Here is a 19319-nt window from a genome sequence, read left to right as displayed (position 1 = left end):
CTAAACAAATAGAGAAGCACTGTTTAATGTAACACTTGGTAACTTTTCAGTTTTAGTCGATTTTAGTGACGCTGGTGGACAAAAGCGGTAGTTTTTTGCCTTAAGAAAGACTTCGTTTCCCATGAGGACCAGTGCTGTGTTTCCCATGAGGACCAGCGCCCACCTGCATAGTGTCGTAAAGTCATGATGGTCGCCTGCAGATGGATTAAACCACATGTGTAAAGGATGAAAAAGTAATAAGGCAATGAATCCAGTTGTGGTTAAACAATAGGACATGACGGTTAACAACCGTGTGGCTAACTCCCCCACCACACCCGAACTTGTCATGCCAGCGAGTGAAAGCCGGGCCACTGTTTTTTCTGTATAACCTGGTAACCACCCTTTCTTTTTCGTCTTCAGACAAAACTTTTTGTCTCTGTTGCTCTGCCATCTTTGCAGAATTTGTGCGAAAGCGTTAGCATTGACTTCAGTCTTTATAATGAATAGAGTAAGGGGGAGGTGATGTATGCCGTAAAGCTGTCAGCACATTTGTAGTTTTTTTTGTGTGTGGCAGGGTTTCTGCCACCCTCTTCAAAGTTAATTAGTGCCGGTGAAAGCGATACAGACCCCCTCAAGATATAAAAGAGGTGTCCTTCAACTAGTTGTCAGTCGACATATCATCCCAAATGCTATGAAAATATTTTACAAAGGTTGAAAAGTTACCTAGTGTTGCTTTAAGTGACTAGCTCCATCTTTAGTTGGGACCAGAGGTGTTTAGTAACACGTTACATTTACTGTGTTATATTTACTTGAGTAACTTATTGAGAATAATGTACTTCTAAGAGTAGTTTTACAAAGCAATACTTTTTTTTTGTACTGGAGTATACTTGTGAGGAAGAAACGCTACTCTTACTACGCTGCAGTAGTCGTTGCATTTTTGCTCTTTATTCTACATATTGACTATTTTTGCCAGAGATGGCGACAGTAGCGCTACCTGTTTCACCAATGAGATGTCACAACAGTATACACATGACTCCATTATATCATTCAGAGGTAACAATGTTTTTTTCTCCACAAGAGGGCATTCATGCTCTTTGGATGGTTAATGCGTCATAGTGTTCTGGTCTTAATTTGATGATTTTTTTGGGTCATCTTTTTGGCATATCACTGTCATGTAATAGGCTCAGCAACTCAGCAGAGATCCCCAACCATCGGTCCAGGGACTGGTACCAGTCTGTAGCGCATTTGCTACCAGGCCGCAGAGAAATAATGAAGAATTTGTTAACGACCGCAATCTGGCTTGTGCCTCTTGATTTATCCGAGTGTAGATTTGCGTACGACGCCCTCTACTGGTTGGCTGCCATTTCACACTTACAGCAGCTCTTTGGGTGGGTAATGGTTTATAGACTCAGGGGTGCACATAATTTTTTTGCCCAGGTTCTCAGAGGAGGACCTGGAGATGTGACTTGGTCCTCATTGAGCTTGAGATCCGACCCGCCTAATGCAAGAAATTTATGACAAGCTTTACTTAGAGCCAATTAACTTTGATTAATTATATTAACAATTAATGCTTGATTAACATCAACTGGCACAACAAAATTGCAATTACTTTGAACAGGGTCCCCCCAGGATTGATAAGTCTAAACTCAAGACTTTTAAGACCTTTTTTAAATGCCATTTCAACTGAAAATTAATACTTTTCTCGCACCCATTATTTAGATGATATTGAATTATATTTAAAAAATAAAGCACTGAACATCAAATTTAACCTCAATTACTAAGTGTGTTTGACAAAAGAATGCACATTTATTGAAGATACAATTAAAACGCAATTAAATATAAGGTCTTTCAGATTTTTTTCTCCCAGGATAAAATTGATTTTACACTATTATTGTAAAGCAACTTCAGAAATTACATTTGCAATACAACAGGTTTCCCTTTTAAGAGGACCTAATCAATGTGGTAGGTAGGTGATTGTCAAGTTGGCCACCTTAACTGTAAAGTGCTTGCAATTGGCAGTGAAAGTTTAAAAAACAGCCACTAAATGGCAGTAGTTTACCATTAATTACCACAAAATAAAAAAGCTACACATGATCATTTCCCTTGGTAATCGTTTTTTTCTAATCAAATTACAAGTATACAAAACACATGTTAATCCTTTGTTAGCTATTGAAGACATTTCTTTTAGTCAGATAGAGAAAATCCATACTCTTATTTAATCGAGAAAAACATTTAACTATACCAGGAGGTGTTCTACTATCACCTACATTATAATTTGCCTATCACCATGCCATGTTATTCAGATCAACGTTACGTCGCACTCATTCCAATAATAGACAGTGTCAACCGTGTTGTGTATCTAAGAGTGATGGTGAATCTACGACTCCGGTTTTTCCATGCTAAGGCTAGTGCACCTGCCAATACCCCATTGAACATGGCTAACTCTTGAGTTAAAACTGCGAAATTCACATTCATTCGAAAGGCAAACCGTGCAGAAATACATTATTGCATCTAACACATTCTAATTGGAGAAATTGGCAACTTACTTTGAAATGTTAAGCAGGTCCACTGCCTTCGCATGACCCATAAACTGCGACCCAAAGTATCTGGATGCGACTTGGTCGCCGATCCAATACCTCACATGCTGGTCCAACTGTTTGGACTTGGTTGTCTTGTTAAGGCTTTCATCGAACATAACAACTAAGGCATCTGAGAAGTTCCTTGCATTCGCACACATGCGATTGCCTGCTGTTGTGATGTTTATGCTAATGATGCTAACGGCGCGCACGCACGCACGAGGTGCAGTGCATCGTAAAAATTCTACGCGTCATTTTCGTTATGGATTAAAAAATAAAAAACTTCGTCACGGATATAATTTAGGTTGCACAAAGATGTTCTTGAAAATTAAAACCACGGTGAAAAAATTCCAGACTTACGACAGCTAATTTAATACTTTTAATACCTTTAATAATGGAAAACTAAATTCAATGCTTTTTTAATACTTTTAATAACCCACGGGTACCCTGTTTGAAGTGAAATGTAAAGAATTAAAAAGCACCAATTCAAAATAAAGGGCATTATGCGGCCCCCACATTAACTCCAAGCCTTTTTAAAAGTGGGATGTCCTCCTCATAAGACCTCATTGAACGTGCATGTTTAGCGTTGTAAAATGCGAGCAAAAACACGTTTGTCAGTGCATGTCGCTTGTCATGTCATTTTTTTCGGTAGCTCCAGTGACGTCTCTGTCATCTGTCTTTTGACGGGGGTGAGGGAACACGGAAGTAATTACTCAGTGTGGCCAGCCTCTTCGACATTTTGAGAAGTTATTTTCTCGTGTCCGCCGCAAATACAGTGGTCAGCCATCGGTACGCAAAAGCGTATGGAAGCCGCTGAGGGCGCTAGCGCGTTTGTCTACGTACAGTACGCATGCGTGCATGCGGACCACTTATGTGCACCCCTGTTTATAGTGCTCTGGTCTAAATTTGATGATTTTTGTGTCATCTTTTTGGCATAATACGGTCAAGCAGGGATACCCAACAATCAGGCCGGGGACTGGTAGCAGTCCGTGGTGCATTTGCTACCGAGCCGCAGAGAAATAATAATTTGTTAATGATCGCAATCTGACCTGTGCCTCTTGACTAATTCGAGTCGAGAGTTGCGCATGTGGCCCTTTAGTGGTTGGCCGCCATTACTTGGGTGTTTGCACACCTATAGCAGCCCAGGGTTGGTCAATGTAGACAGTAACATTAGCTGCTGTTGGCTGTGTGCTGCGGGCGGCGACGTCTTCGGACAGCTTGTTTATGGGAAAAAGGTCACCTGCTGAGCCACTAGAAGAACATTCAACCAAGTCCATTCTGCATAATATGTGGCTAAAACGAGGGAATAAAAGCGAATGGATTGAGAGAATCCTACCTAGCGGCGAACCGTATTGCTAACGCCAAGAAGAAACCTTTTAAGATTGGAGAAGAAGTCATTATGCCTGCAACTAAGAAGACAACGCCATCAGGTTTTAGTTTTACTGTAATTTTCTGCCACACATTGCTGGTCCAGGAAAAAAAAAGGCCCATATCACACCAGTCCGTGGTGCAAAAAAGGTTGTGGACCACTTGGCTGTAGTACACTATAATAGTAATGGTTCAATTAGGTGAAGTTGTGCCGAGAAAAAATATATACCATTATTAAAAATAAATAAATAAGACGAATCTGACATTGTAAGTTGTTACTTACAATGTTACTCATTAATTGAGTATTCGTTTCAAAGAATATTTCTTACTTGTACTATTTTTTTGGATGACTACTTTTACTTAAATAATATTATTTAGAAGTAATGCTACACTTACTTGAGTACATTTTTTGGCTACTCTACCCACCTCTGTCTGGGACTTGGAAAGGAAATTATGGCTAAATTTAAGTTTCTTGTGCGGGTCATATTCCAATGATATTTTCATAATTTGATGCAGACCAATAAAAACTAGGCAGCGGACCGGGAGTTGGCTCACGGGACAAAAGTTTGGACACTATTGCCTCAGCCAAACAGTCGATAAAATATTACTTATTACTTGTCAGGAAGGTCTGTGTTCCAGTTAACATCTGTTTGCTACTATGAAGTACTAGATGTTAACTAGTTAGCACAATTTTACAATGTCACCAGTGGTACTTTGAGCACAAAGCTGTCAACAAGTGACCGTTTTTAAATTTATTTTTTAAAACATATGTTTGCTATTAGTGAAGTGTTTTGCCATCTCAGCATACAAAAAATCTCAGTTAAGCTGAAATGGAACGTGAAGGGATGTTAGCATAAGAAAGAAACATTTTTTGCCAGATATTTATGACTCTAAGTACAACATCAAATGTCCCTATTTGATTAAACTGCCCACCATGTTGCTACAGCATAAATGTTTCCGAAATTAATCTGGAGTGCTGAAGCTTTTAGTACCAAGCTGTCATGTGTTTGTTTAGTTCCCCCTCATTTTATAGCATGTTTTGTTTTATGAAATTTAGTATGGAACAGCAAGCTAAGTTCACTGAGTGTATTTAAAAAGTCTGCATTTGAGCACAGTGTTGTGTAAAAAACTACTTGGTAACACTTTATATTGACTATCTGTTAAAACTAGTCAATACATCATTAATAAACTATTAATAAACGAGATACTGTCGACTTCTTAGGTGTTTGTTAAAAGTTTGCTGTGATGTATGGATGTTTAAATTCAGTTTACACTGTGTTTTGCAAAAAAAACTTTCCCAAACTCATCGGTTTGTACAGTGCTGTTGTATTTTGTTTTCCTTCCACGGGATGGCTCAGTATGACTGTTTCTATGCATTAAACAAAATGCTCAGCATTTCATATGTGGTGTTTCTTTGGTAAAGTACAGCACACAGAAAGGCCTATGGGTGGAGCAATCTTGAGGTACAAAAATGTGACGTTTTGAATATCACAAAAAATGTCTGTATCTTGAACTTGTTCAACCTATTTGCTGTTCTTCAAAGTTTAGTAGATGGTTATCACACTCTTAAAAACTGATCTTTAAAGTGTTAATATATTAAGTATTAGTTATAAGGTTATAAATGTCATTAGGACGTTATTCGTCATAACGTTCTACGTTATAGCACTTATTCCTCATTTACTAACAATTAAGAAATGAGGAGTAGTTGCAACTTTAGAATAACATCCCACTAACTAAATAAACTATTAACTGATACTTAAGAACTCATTAGTTCGTCATTTACTAATTTCTTGTTTATGGTATATTGCTAATTTATATGGTTTACGTATAAATTAGTAATATACAGCTTAAAAGTCATTTATTACTCATTAACCATCAGTTTATTTATGATATATTGACTATCTATTAAGCATCATAACAAATTATTAACAAACTGTTAGCAAACACTTAACAAATCAACACTAAATCATTCATTAACAGTTTACTAATTATCTATAAACTAGTTATAACAGATAGTTATTATAAAGTATTACCAAACATTTATTTTGGTAGTTATTCTGACCGTTGTAAACATGCATACCATACACGGGTTGCTTCTTCACATGAAACTTACTGCTGGACACCAGTTTGACATCTCTTCTGTCCACCGTCCCCAACTGGTTGCTGGACTCACAGCGAACAGTGACGTGCTGCGGCTTGTGGAAGATCAGCTGACTCCACACCTGACTTGTTTTACGGCTCTTGCTGTGAGTGACGTTGGTCTGGATGCTCAACAAGTCTGCTTCCGGTGCCAGCGGTTGCCATATTGTACTCTTGTTATTGCACCTGTGAAAAAATATTAGTTCACTGATGTCCTACATCGGACGCGCGGGTATGTGTGTTGCTCTCTACATGACATTGTCTGGCGATAAATTCAGTTTGGTTTACTTGAGCATGCTGTCGCAGCTGTACCACTGGATGGTCGGGGTCGGGACTCCCTCAGCTACACAGGTCACAAGGTGCCGCTTCCCGGGAAGGTGGTGGTCAGTCAGATTTTTAATCTGAGAGGGAACTACATACACACATGAACATTGGCTCAGTAATTTTGACTGAGGTCAGCGGTTTATTTAAATATTACAGAAGCACCCATCCCTTCTCATGCAATTTACTATTCCACAGGCCTTTTAAACAAATCCAACCTTGGACTTCCAGGTCGAAAGTCACTTCCTTAGTGTCATCTCCATTGGTGACCCGGGCAGTGTAGAGGCCTTTCTGTTCTGGCCTCACTCGCACCAACATGAGGATGCTGACAAATCTGTGAGGAATACATAAGGAGTTAAACACGTCAAAGTAGGACAGGACTATTGTCTCCTAATTGGGTGATCACTAGTCAGCAATTCAAATTGCAATTGCAAGCTCTCCTTGTGTGACAGCAACTAGCCTAATAGTTGCTATATTGTACATGTAAGCAGCAGTCTCAAAGAGTGCATCCCAGGTTGTTAAACTTTTTTTGCGTCATACCCACAAATAAAACCTGGCTGTTGATTTTATGACAGTAGTGTAGCTCCCTCTATTGGTTAGAATGTGTCGGCATTAAATATCAGCAGCAACAGGTTTGGCACTTTAAGGGATCCACGGATAGAAAGACTTGTAGTTCATAAAAGATAAACGTTATTATGAATTAGAATAACTCAACATTGAAACCCCTCTTGATGTTTTCGTTTTTATACAATTTGTAAAATTAGTAGGTCGCCATAGTTGTTGACGTCACAGGGCAGTGACATTACATGTTTACGCTGCTGGGCTTCCAAAGTATGACTTTTAGCGACAAACATATCATCTGTTCAACTCTTTCAATTAGAACCCAAGAAGACCATTAATGAGCATGGCAGCACTCTCGATATTTTTACAAAACAAGCAGCAAAAGCATAATTAACAGGAAAGACGGGATGAAACAGAACGAGAGTAGGGGGAAATGCCAAAATGTGGTACACCGGCAAAATGTCTTACAAAACGCTAATTTGACGCTCAAAGTATTACCGTGCACTTTCAGCTTTTTTTGTTTAGATGGATACAGACAGAACATACTAAAGATGCCTTAAGAAAAAAACTTCAACATAGTAATCTCTAATAAAGGCTGTTTAAATATGCTGTGTGACCAATGTGGTCAACAGATCAACAATCTGCTTTAAAACTACCACAACAAAACACAATACTGAAAAGTATGAGAGGGAAACACACGCAAAAAGCATTTGAGGAAATAAAAGGGTTTAAAAAACTCAATAAAAACACAAATAGTAAGTACTCGCCGCTTTTAACCGATGTGCGCATATCTTGAACATCTCGCCGTGTAGAAGGAATTGTGGTAACCCGGTAGTGTTCGTCTAGTGACAGTGACAAACTATGTCATCACTCCGAGCGTCCATTGCGCGCATAAAACATGGCGCCCTCCGCAGGTCAAAACATGTATTAAATATTATAGATTTTTAAATCAATGGCAATATTTTATGTCTTTCTAATAACAAATTTTAGTAAAAGAGAAAAAATGTGGCTTATTAGAGTCAATAAGTCTTAAAGGCCAGGTTCCCATTAAATTAAAATTAATTTTAGGACGTTTTCATACCGTTTTAGGAACAACCAGGTTCCTCAATTATAGGATTGTTTTGATGATTACCAAGACTTGTGTTGAGAGTTCCTGTGTTATGGTTCTGTTCCACTCCCCCAATCACAGACTATTGTGTTACACTTTGTCTTATCTTGTGATGACTGACAAGAATTGGTAGTCTGTGGAGGCTCTTATTCTGTTGAAGCTCATGCACTAATTGCCTTATGGTTGTGGTCCTACCTGATCTCCTGCTCTTGTCTGTTTATGATGATTTTGTCTCCTGTGATGTCAGTGCCATCTTTGCTCCAGCTGACCTGAGGGGCAGGATAGGCTTCCACTTCCACCCTCAGCTCTACGTTCTCCTGTAGCCGGGCCGAAACGTGGCTATCCTCAGCCGGCTGTATTTTCACAAAGCCTCGTTCTGAGAGAAAATGTGTCCATGGATAATTATATATATATGAAGTTGAAAAATGGATAATAATGATGAAGCAGTTATTCATAGAGCTCACGTAATGGATCAATCCTTTATCTGCCTTCCCTGAGCGGGAGGATTTAGGTTGGGTTTTCCACAGAGCAAAACTAAACATGGCTGGCAGCACTATGGCTCATGAACATTCGAGACATTTGAACATTTCATAAACATGACACACCTCACTGCAGATAGAATAAGCTTAACCTACGCCTAACCCAGACCACAGGAACACCTTAGAAATTGATTCAGTGGTTCTTCACGAGCTCCTCCTACAGGACCCAAGCCTGATGTGGCTGAAAACAACTAAACTAACTCAAGGAGCAATATGTAAGATTTGCACTTCAATTATTTATTACTACATGGCCCTAATATTTCAATATAAATTAAGGAAACATGTCTTATGGCAATTCTTCGAACACTGTTCTCAATGGTTAAGCCAATATTTTCCCATTTTAAATGTCGACGATCAGCCCATAAAAGTTGTTATTGTTTTGATTCTGTGTTTACAGTTGATGTACCACCCTCCACCACCCAGCCAATTACGAGATAAATTCCTCATCTTCATCCAGGTGTCCAGAGCTCTGTAGGCTTTCTACAGTGTATCACAAAAGTGAGTACACCCCTCGCATTTCTGCAGATATTTAAGTACGTAGATCTTTTCATGGGACAACACTTACAAAATGACACTGACACAATGAAAAGTAGTCTGTGTGCAGCTTACAGTGCCTTGCAAAAGTATTTGGCCCCCTTGAACCTTGCAACCTTTCGCCACATTTCAGGCTTCAAACATAAAGATATAAAATTTTTGTTTTTTGTCAAGAATCAACAACAAGTGGGACACAATCGTGAAGTGGAACAACATTTATTGGATAATTTAAACTTTTTTAACAAATAAAAAACTGAAAAGTGGGGCGTGCAATATTATTTGGCCCCCTCGCGTTAATACTTTGTAGCGCCACCTTTTGCTCCAATTACAGCTGCAAGTCGCTTGGGGTATGTTTCTATCAGTTTTGCACATCGAGAGACTGACATTCTTGCCCATTCTTCCTTGCAAAACAGCTCGAGCTCAGTGAGGTTGGATGGAGAGTGTTTGTGAACAGCAGTCTTCAGCTCTTTCCACAGATTCTCGATTGGATTCAGGTCTGGACTTTGACTTGGCCATTCTAACACCTGGATACCTTTATTTTTTAACCATTCCATTGTAGATTTGGCTTTATGTTTTGGATCATTGTCCTGTTGGAAGATAAATCTCCGTCCCAGTCTCAGGTCTTGTGCAGATACCAACAGGTTTTCTTCCAGAATGTTCCTGTATTTGGCTGCATCCATCTTCCCGTCAATTTTAACCATCTTCCCTGTCCCTGCTGAAGAAAAGCCGGCCCAAACCATGATGCTGCGACCACCATGTTTGACGGTGGGGATGGTGTGTTGAGAGTGATGAGCTGTGTTGCTTTTACGCCAAACATATCGTTTTGCATTGTGGCCAAAAAGTTCAATTTTGGTTTGATCTGACCAGAGCACCTTCTTCCACATGTTTGGTGTGTCTCCCAGGTGGCTTGTGGCAAACTTTAAACGAGACTTTTTATGGATATCTTTCAGAAATGGCTTTTATTCTTGCCACTCTTCCATAAAGGCCAGATTTGTGCAGTGTACGACTGATTGTTGTCCTATGGACAGACTCTCCCACCTCAGCTGTAGATCTCTGCAGTTCATCCAGAGTGATCATGGGCCTCTTGGCTGCATCTCTGATCAGTTTTCTCCTTGTTTGAGAAGAAAGTTTGGAAGGACGGCCGGGTCTTGGTAGATTTGCAGTGGTCTGATGCTCCTTCCATTTCAATATGATGGCTTGCACATTGCTCCTTGAGATGTTTAAAGCTTGGGAAATCTTTTTGTATCCAAATCCTGCTTTAAACTTCTCCACAACAGTATCTCGGACCTGCCTGGTGTGTTCCTTGGTTTTCATAATGCTCTCTGCACTTTAAACAGAACCCTGAGACTATCACAGAGCAGGTGCATTTATACGGAGACTTGATTACACACAATTACACACTATTGATCATCATCGGTCATTTAGGACAACATTGGATCATTCAGAGATCCTCACTGAACTTCTGGAGTGAGTTTGCTGCACTGAAAGTAAAGGGGCCGAATAATATTGCACGCCCCACTTTTCAGTTTTTTATTTGTTAAAAAAGTTTAAATTATCCAATAAATGTTGTTCCACTTCACGATTGTGTCCCACTTGTTGTTGATTCTTGACAAAAAACTAAAATTTTATATCTTTATGTTTGAAGCCTGAAATGTGGCGAAAGGTTGCAAGATTCAAGGGGGCCGAATACTTTTGCAAGGCACTGTATATAATAAGAGTTCATTTATTTTCCCCTCAAAGTAACTCAAAATATAGCCATTAATATCTAAACTCCTGGCAACAAAAGTGAGTACACCCCTTTGAAAAAAAATACATCCCGAAATATCCAAATTGAGTACTGCTTGTCATTTCCCCTCCAAAATGTCAAAATGACAGGAGTGCTGTCAGTATTGCTGCAAAGATTGAAAAGGTGTGGGGGGGTCAGCCTGTTAGTGGTCAGACCATACGCTGCACTCTACATCAAATTGTTATGCGAGCCTTCCCCCTCGTCCAGGCCAGGACTCGTACCCGCCGTGCACGACGCGCCCACACGGCAGGCGGATGTGCCGACCACAAAGCCAAAAGCCCGGGCTAGCAGCTTTAGCTGCCAGATCATCCACTTGAAGGCATCGGGAGGGAGGTTTCCACGCCCCACCCACTACAGACCCACGTGTACCCGTTACGTAAGGGGACAGAAATAATGCAAGGATATGTACAGTGTTGTTAATAACGGCGTTAGTGTATAACGGCTTTTCTAACGGTTTTACTTTTTTTTAGTAGTGAGAAATCTAATTATTACTTTTGCTATCTTTCCAATGCCGTTATCGCTACTGAAGATGTGAAGGGGCTATTACTACAATTTGGTTAAATGAAGCGCAGGTTGTCTGATTTTGTCACACATCTGCCTGCGTTCCTGCCCAGGAGAGTGCAGGGCGGGAGGTGGAGAGGAGAGAAGGGGGTGCTGACGCCGCTGAAAACGTGATGATGATTGGCTAGGTGGCTCAGAGAGTTAGCATAGCATTCGTGTTCTCTTAAGCATTAGCATTTAACGTGGCGAGCATCATCTTAAAACTCTCGGAGTGTCTCCTGAGTGTGCATTATCATCACCAGGTTGGTGTTGTCCTGGTTGATGTTACGATTTTTTTTTTTTTTTTCTTTGATTACCAAAAATAGTCTAAGTATAAAGTATAAGACGGAAAACACAGACAAGGCTGAAAAAGCAGTTTCTGCTGTTGCACCCTTCTTTAAAATAAACTGCTGTATTTTAAGCCAAAAGAACCGTTGTGTTTGATAGAACAATATTGTATACTCTTTATGCTGCCATAGCAAATTCATGGTGCATTAAGCCACATAACTATTTGAAATTTGTCCGTTTTACCTTGGAGACCCCTGTTTACAGACGTAGCGGAACCACTTTTGTTTCAACCCAGGCATAAAAAGAAGGTAAGTAATTATATTTATTATTCAAAATGTCTGTCATTTTTAGTTTAGAATCATTAATTGATGTCTAATATTTACTTTAAAAACAACTTTTAAAAAATTGGCACTCACATATTTTAAACTTCGAAACAAATTACGTCACAATGAAAAAAGTAGTGTCCGTAAATAAGTCACGGATATCTACCTCATAACTATTACTTAATTGTATTTTTTTTGTTACTGTCACTTTTGTTACTGTTACTTTCCCCCAATATTTTAGATGATAAATAATCAATGCAAACAAAGAAAAATTGAAAAAAAAAAAAAATCATTTAAAAGGGTAAATATATGAAAAAGAAAATATCGACCACTCCTTGATGTCTGCGATTTTTCGCAGACATGTTTCACCCATAAAATCCCCCCCAAATCCTATCTGGCTGTGGCCATTCACAGCTGTGTCTTGACACTCGGTGATACATGCTACATGAAGTTTTTGGATCGAAAAGAAGTAAGTATGCGATAATATCTCGTTAAAATCATGGCGTCTTTAATTATGCTGTCGTGTGCTCTCACCTCCAGTTAGGGTTTTGCTGTTTAATTTTTTTTTTTTTTTTAAAGCCCTCCTGTTCAAAAATTTTCTTCCCCCAGAAAATTGAGATTTTAAGCTTTCCAATGATGTATCACACGTGCGTATCGGACAATTTTGAAATTTGGCCAAATTGGGGGTCTCAGAGCAGAATTTCATGTCACCTGAGTGTTTTCCGCCATATGCAAGTACACGTACTTGTAATACAAGTACAAACAAGTACACATGCATGTTGTACAAGTATATGCAAATACACATACTTACATACATATAGTGTAAGTACACGTAACCACACATATTTGTAGTACAAGTACATTGACTTTCTTGTATTTGTACTACAAGTTGACCAACCAGCACAGCCAAGCTACCCATGCAATTTTCCTTAGAAATTTTCTAGTTTCTGACTTGAAAAGCAACATTTGTATGATAATGCAGCTTAATTCTCCATTGCGTAGGTCTTATCCGTCAATATTTTGATTCTTGCTGCAGTATCGTTTTTGGCCACCAATCTTACATTTTGCTCCTTTTGTATAAATTGACCCCAGCTGTTGGTGTTTTTTCAAACAATGTTTTCAAGTCCCACAAACACTATATTATTATTTTCAATAAACCGCCAGCTAAATAGTTCGATTGTCATGCAAGAAGTAGAAGAATTTCAATGCATATTGGCATTATCATCATCATTTTCATTACTATGGTTATTATTTATGTGCTCCTCTTTTTGATACAATGTCTAAATGACGGGCATGAGTGAAATGTAAAATGTTTATTTGACACCTTCACTTTTTTAAGTTATATAAATAACTACACTAGGTATTACTTTTCTCTAAAGGAAACATCCTTTCCTTCTTGCCTGAACATGCAAAATGTTCACATAATAAGCACTCTGCTATTGAACAGTAAACCACAAAAATAATCTGTACTGCTTGAGTTTATTATCTATGTGTGTGGGGCTGTGTGTGTGTGTCTGACCGAGTACTGTGATGTTGACACTGGCAGATGCCGTCTGGTCCTGGACCCCCTCGTGGACATGGCACACATAGTTTCCGCTGAGGGCCGGCGTGGCACGAGGAAAGATGAGGCAGGATCTCATGCTCATTGCTGACAGGACATCTGTTAGGGGTTCCACATCAGCAGCCTGGAAGAGACATTTTATTCGCGCTGTGGTTAAACAATGGCACCCAGTGGGTTCAGTGAGTGTGGGGAATAGTTCAGTGGTGTAATATTTTTAGGTCACAATTGGTTAGAGGTAGCAAAAGTACTCAGACTCTGTATCTGTACTTAGAGAGACAGACAACACCCATCCCAGAGGAAAGAATTTTGTTTAATAAATTAAAAAACAACAACATAATTTTCTTTTTCTGATGTGTAATAATGAAGAAAAATGTACATAGATAAAAGCCAGAATTTCCAGGAAGTGGCCATCTTGAGTTTAAACAGACATCTTATCAATGCTGGTCATTTTTTAGCCAATCAAATGGGAGTCCCAGATCGCCCAAATACTTTCAGCTACCATCTTTCACGTGAAAGTCATAGGCGGAGTTTGACTTTTGGGGCATGGGGGGCACAACATGTTGATGAGACTGAAACGCATTGTCAGGAGTAAAATTGACTTACAAGAATATTTCTGATAATAAGTTGAAAATGAGCGTGTTTTTGTTTCCCATCATTCTTGAGGGGAATTCTAAATCAGGCTGCCTAGGACAGCTATATCATCGTCATCCATTGAATATGGTACGCCCGCTGGTACCATGCCAATGTAGTTACCCCCTTCAAAAATTGTATCCCCTAGGCGGAACCACTGCTCTGCAATGATTTGCTTTATGTCCGTGTTTTGGTGATGTGGTTATCTACGAGGTTTTAAAAAATGGCCCCCCCAATAACTCGTATAACGTAGCATACGTACCGAATGTAAAAAAAAAAAAAAAAAAAAAAAAAAAGCAATGTTTTTCTGTTTTACTCATAGGATGACCTATAAATGTTATTACTGTAATTCAAGTTCAGTATAGAGTTTCTCCAGTTATAAACATCAATGTCCAAAATATATAATTGTGGTTCTTTTCTGGCTTCAATTAATTGTTTAAGTTGACATAACTCATAACTAATGTGTGTGTGTGTGCGCTCCCGCGGCCAGGGGATACAATTTTTGACGGGGGTAACTACATTGGCAAGACACCGGTGGTGGCTCTGTTGTACAATCTGTGTCTTTATTGGGGCAAATTGAAACTCCGCTCACCATTTTGGCAGTGCTCTCTGGCATTTCATGGTCCACATTTTCAGCTCTTGCTCAATAGTTGTTGTCGCTTTTGAAAGCTTAGGTTTGAGAAAATTATGAATATCTATCTTGCCTCTTCGGTCCTCGGGTGGTTTTGGCTAATCAAAGCAAATGAGCGTCTAAGGTGCTAGTCACATGATCTATTCGAAAAATAATCTTAACCCATTATAAAAATATCTTTTTTTGTTCATTTCATTCATTTTTGTTGTTTGTTTAATTGCTTTACAACTTTTATAGACAATATTTTACCGGTAAACTCATAATTTTAAACTCATATAGCCCCTATAGCACAGGTGTCAAACCGATTCCAGAAAGGGCCAAGTGGGTGCTGGGTTTTGTTCCAACCGATACCGCGCAGAGAGTTTAACCAATTAACTTCCTGCTGAAACAAGCAGCACCTGACAAAGTTTAACTGATTACACATGTAAAAGATCTAATTGGTGAAAAGGTGTCCTCTTCATTGGTTGGAAAGCAAACCTTCTGGAATCGGTTTGACACCTGTGCCCTATAGGAAAGTCAATTACATGCAGTGATACTTTTCGGCCACCAGGGGCTTTCACTGAAAGTCATTTATACGAGCTGTTGTCTCTCCCTTTTAGTAGAATTACGCTGCAACGGGATTGAAGGCACACGTGTCATAGACTATGTGTCTACATCTTGATACGATCTGGGTTCGGTTGTAAGGTTTGAACGTGGTGATCGCGAGGGAAAACGGTGAACAAAAGCTCTTTTTGCTCCCTTCCTACTCACCTCCCCATTGGGGACGTCCCAAGAAAAAAAGACTAGTTCTGCTCCATGTACGGTACAGTTGACTGTCAGCGGCTCACCCTGCTTCAGCACCGTCTTTGATGAGTTGACGTAGGCGTCAATGGCCTCTGGGACTGAAGGGGGAAGAGATGATAATGGAATTTAATAAGTGAATTCAACATTCACACCATGAGGACAATATGATTTTTAAAAATATTTTTTTAGTTTTTGGTTGTTTAAAATTGACTGCATAATACTTACAGATGTTTATAATTTCTCAATACTTAAAGGAGCTGTATGTAAGACTTGCACTTCAATTATTCACTGAATGTCCCTAATATTTCAATTGTCATGAAAGAGACATATTTTTTATAGGGCTGTCGAAATTATTGCGTTAACGGGCGGTAATTAATTTTTTAAATTGATCACATTAAAATATTTGACGCAATTAACGCACATGCCCCGCTCAAACAGATTAAAATGACAGCACAGTGTCATGGCCACTTGTTACTTGTGTTTTTTGTTATTTTTGTCGCCCTCTGCCGGTGCTTTGGTGCGACTGATTTTATGGGTTTAAGCACCATTAGCGTTGTGCAATTATTGACATCAACAATGGCAAGCTACCAGTTTATTTTTTGATTGAAAATTTTACAAATTTTATTAAAACAAACACATGGTTCTAATACAAAATTTCTATAACTTGTAGTAGCATTTATCTTTTAAGAACTACAAGTTTTTCTATCCATGGATCGCTTTAACAGAACGTTAATGTTAATGCCATCTTGTTGATTTATTGTTATAATAAACAAATACAGTGCTTATGTACAGTATGTTGAATGTATATATCCGTTTTGTGTCTTATCTTTCCATTCCAACAATAATTTACAGAAAAATATGGCACATTTTAGAGATGGTTTGAATTGCGATTAATTACGATGAATTAATTTTTAAGCTGTGACTAACTCGATTAAAAATTTTAATCGTTTGACAGCCCTAGTTTTGTTTTCATTCGTTTCGTTTTGATTCAGGTGTTTTAGAGGAGATACACATGGAAAACAAGCTGGATAGGGGCCCTCGAGGATCGTAGTTGGCTACCCCTGACTTATACTAAAAGCACTTGCACTTGCATGTACTTTTACTACAAGTACGTGCACTTGTGTGTACTTGTACTACAAGTACTTACGTGCACTTGTATTACAAGTACGTGCACTTGCACTATAAGTATGTGCACTTGCGTGTACGTATACTACAAGAATGTGCACCTGCGTGTACTTGTACTACAACTACGTGTACTTGCCTGTATCGGTAATTCAAGTACGTGCACTTATACTAAAAGCACATACCGTAATTTTCAGACTATAAGACGCTACTTTTTCCCCAAATTTTGAATCTTGTGGCTTGCGGCAGTGCGCTTTGATTGTTGATTTATTTGGATTAATAGGTAAAACTTTATTTGACAGTGCTGTCATAAGACTGCCATAACACAGTCATAATTATGACATGACACAATAATGGGCATTAATGAATGCTTATTACAGATGTCATTAAGTGTCGTCCGGCAAATTATGTCACTAACTCCATTTATGACCAGCTCGGATCTTTTACATCCATTCAAAAGTGAGATCATTTGCTAGACGACATAAAATGACATCTGTCATAAACATTCATTAATGCTCATGGCAGTGTCATGTTATAAATATGATGGTCTTATGGCTCCACAGTCAAAGGTGTTCCCAAAATACCATAACTAGCAATTCATAAAATACAGGAAAAGTAACTCAAGAAATGATTAGCACGGAACATGAATTTTGATTGCTATTTACATTTGTAGCGCTGCAACGCATGCTAGGAGGCATGTTGGACAAAAACAGTCTTGACAGCAGGTGGCAGCTTGGTTGAGCAATTAAGCTTGCAGCCAATTGGTTCAAAGCTTCATGGTGGTTCAATTGGTCTTATGACAGTCTCATGATGCAGCTGTCAAATAAAGTGTTATTGGGTAATATCTTTTGGTGTAAATATCCCATAATACAGTAAGGATATCTGTGGCTTATAGTCCACTGTGGCTTACCTGTGATCAGATGCCGATTATTTTGTGTCGAATTTGGTGGGTGGCGGCTTACTTGTATACTTTTACTATAAGTATCTGTACTTGCATGTAGATGTACAACAAGTACACCAACCAGGACAGCAAAGCTACCCACGCAATTTCTACAGAAATAGCATTTTCTAGTTTTCTGATTGAAATGTAAATTTGGAATGATAGTCCCAAGGCGAACAGGGATGTTGTGTGCTTTAATATCTCGATCCTGGTTGCAGTATCATTTTTGCCCACCATTTTACATATTGCTCCTTTAACACAAATTAAACTACAGTATTATCATTGGCTCTACTGCAAAGTACAACCAAAGTGAAAAAAAACTTATTGTATACTGAGTTGTGTTTTGCAAGCTGAAAAATCTGCTTGAAACTCTGTTGACCTACCGAAAATACTAAAGACGAAGAAAGCCTGAGATTCTTTCACTTCTCCATTCATTTCCCCGCGACAAACATACGTCCTATCCTCTAGGGCTGCAGTGTAGCCCTCACTCGGAACGTAGAGCCCCTTTACTGGCAGGTCAGTGTGCTTTTCATAGAGGGAGACATTGATCTTCGGGTTGGTGACCACACAGGGGATGGTGGTAAGCTCACTGGTCTTGGTTAGCATGCCATGAGCGCTCTCCACGAACCATACTTCAGGATCTGCAGAAAGGAATGGATTCCCAATTTCAGGTTAAACTTAAAATGTGACAAAACAGTCGGGCAGTCCAAACCTGGGACAAACACGTTCACTTCCTTCTTTTCTCCATTATATCGATCAGTGCACAGATACACGCCGGTGTGTTTCCAGCTTACATTCCACAGGCTCAAAGTGCTAGAGTTTGCGCCATTTTGCACTATTTGGTAGCTCTGCATACCACGAAGGCCTAGTTCAACCTGGAAATAAGGAACATCGTCCCTCTTGAACTCCCAGGTAGTGGTCCCCGATCCAGAGCAGGTGAGTGTGAGAGAGGAGCCCTCGGCCAGGACGAGTTCGCCGTCACGCGGTGTCACCTCCAGGCAGCTCACGTCCCCGTAGAGACACAGGAGAACTGCGGTTGACACAACATTGGGAGATATCAGGTTGGAGGTCAAGACACTGGGGCGTAGAGGCGCGGGTTCAGAGGTTAAATCAACACGACACGCCAGATCCTGTTCTGCCTTAACACGTTGACGGATACAAGTTGTGTGGAGAGGCTAAGCAAGAATATGATGACGCCATGTCAATGACATATGTATTAAATGGTAAAAGGTCAGGATCTTTTGCATGCATGCATCTTTTGAATTTTTTGAATTTTGAATGCATCTGCTGTGCTTTTCATCAATTACACACACATGAGCTGTGAACAGTGGGAGGTATGAATGGAAGCCACTTGAGGCTTAAAAGGTCAAACCCAGACATGTCCAAAGTCCGGCCCGGGGGCCAAATGCGGCCCGTGGTCAAATTTCATCCGGCCCCCAGCCTCTGTCATAAAATCAGTAACGTCTGGCCCGCACACAGACTTATTAAATTGGTCAGCTGTACTGCTACCAGCATATGAAGTAGCTTACACACTAAATGCTGCTCCTCATTTACCAACTAAAAGACAGCAGCACTCTAAGCAACATTACC

General features: G+C 39.5%; 1 protein-coding gene and 1 long non-coding RNA gene across 4 annotated transcripts in view; one reads left to right on the top strand and one right to left on the bottom strand.

Annotated features, from left to right (window-relative positions):
* pdgfrb (platelet-derived growth factor receptor, beta polypeptide) overlaps positions 1-19319 on the bottom strand; it is a 125882-nt gene that overhangs the window by 58667 nt on the left and 47896 nt on the right. For all 3 annotated transcript variants that reach the window (XM_057849678.1, XM_057849679.1, XM_057849677.1), the window contains 8 exons: positions 18442-18759; positions 18113-18370; positions 15635-15765; positions 13582-13747; positions 8248-8428; positions 6602-6717; positions 6351-6474; positions 6037-6248 (listed from right to left, as the gene is read on the bottom strand). In XM_057849678.1, coding sequence (XP_057705661.1) covers positions 6037-6248; positions 6351-6474; positions 6602-6717; positions 8248-8428; positions 13582-13747; positions 15635-15765; positions 18113-18370; positions 18442-18759 — 1506 coding nt within the window. The remainder of the gene's footprint in view (positions 1-6036; positions 6249-6350; positions 6475-6601; positions 6718-8247; positions 8429-13581; positions 13748-15634; positions 15766-18112; positions 18371-18441; positions 18760-19319) is intronic.
* On the top strand, positions 8825-13915 carry LOC130923750 (uncharacterized). Its single transcript, XR_009064766.1, has 3 exons — positions 8825-9089; positions 11990-12047; positions 13609-13915. It is a non-coding gene; the product is annotated as an uncharacterized LOC130923750 (long non-coding RNA).

The sequence above is a fragment of the Corythoichthys intestinalis genome, chromosome 11 (genome assembly GCF_030265065.1).
Source record: "Corythoichthys intestinalis isolate RoL2023-P3 chromosome 11, ASM3026506v1, whole genome shotgun sequence".
NCBI classification, from domain to species: Eukaryota; Metazoa; Chordata; class Actinopteri; order Syngnathiformes; family Syngnathidae; genus Corythoichthys; species Corythoichthys intestinalis.
Note: the sequence above shows the minus strand (reverse complement) of the source record. Positions and strands in the feature narration are given on the sequence as shown.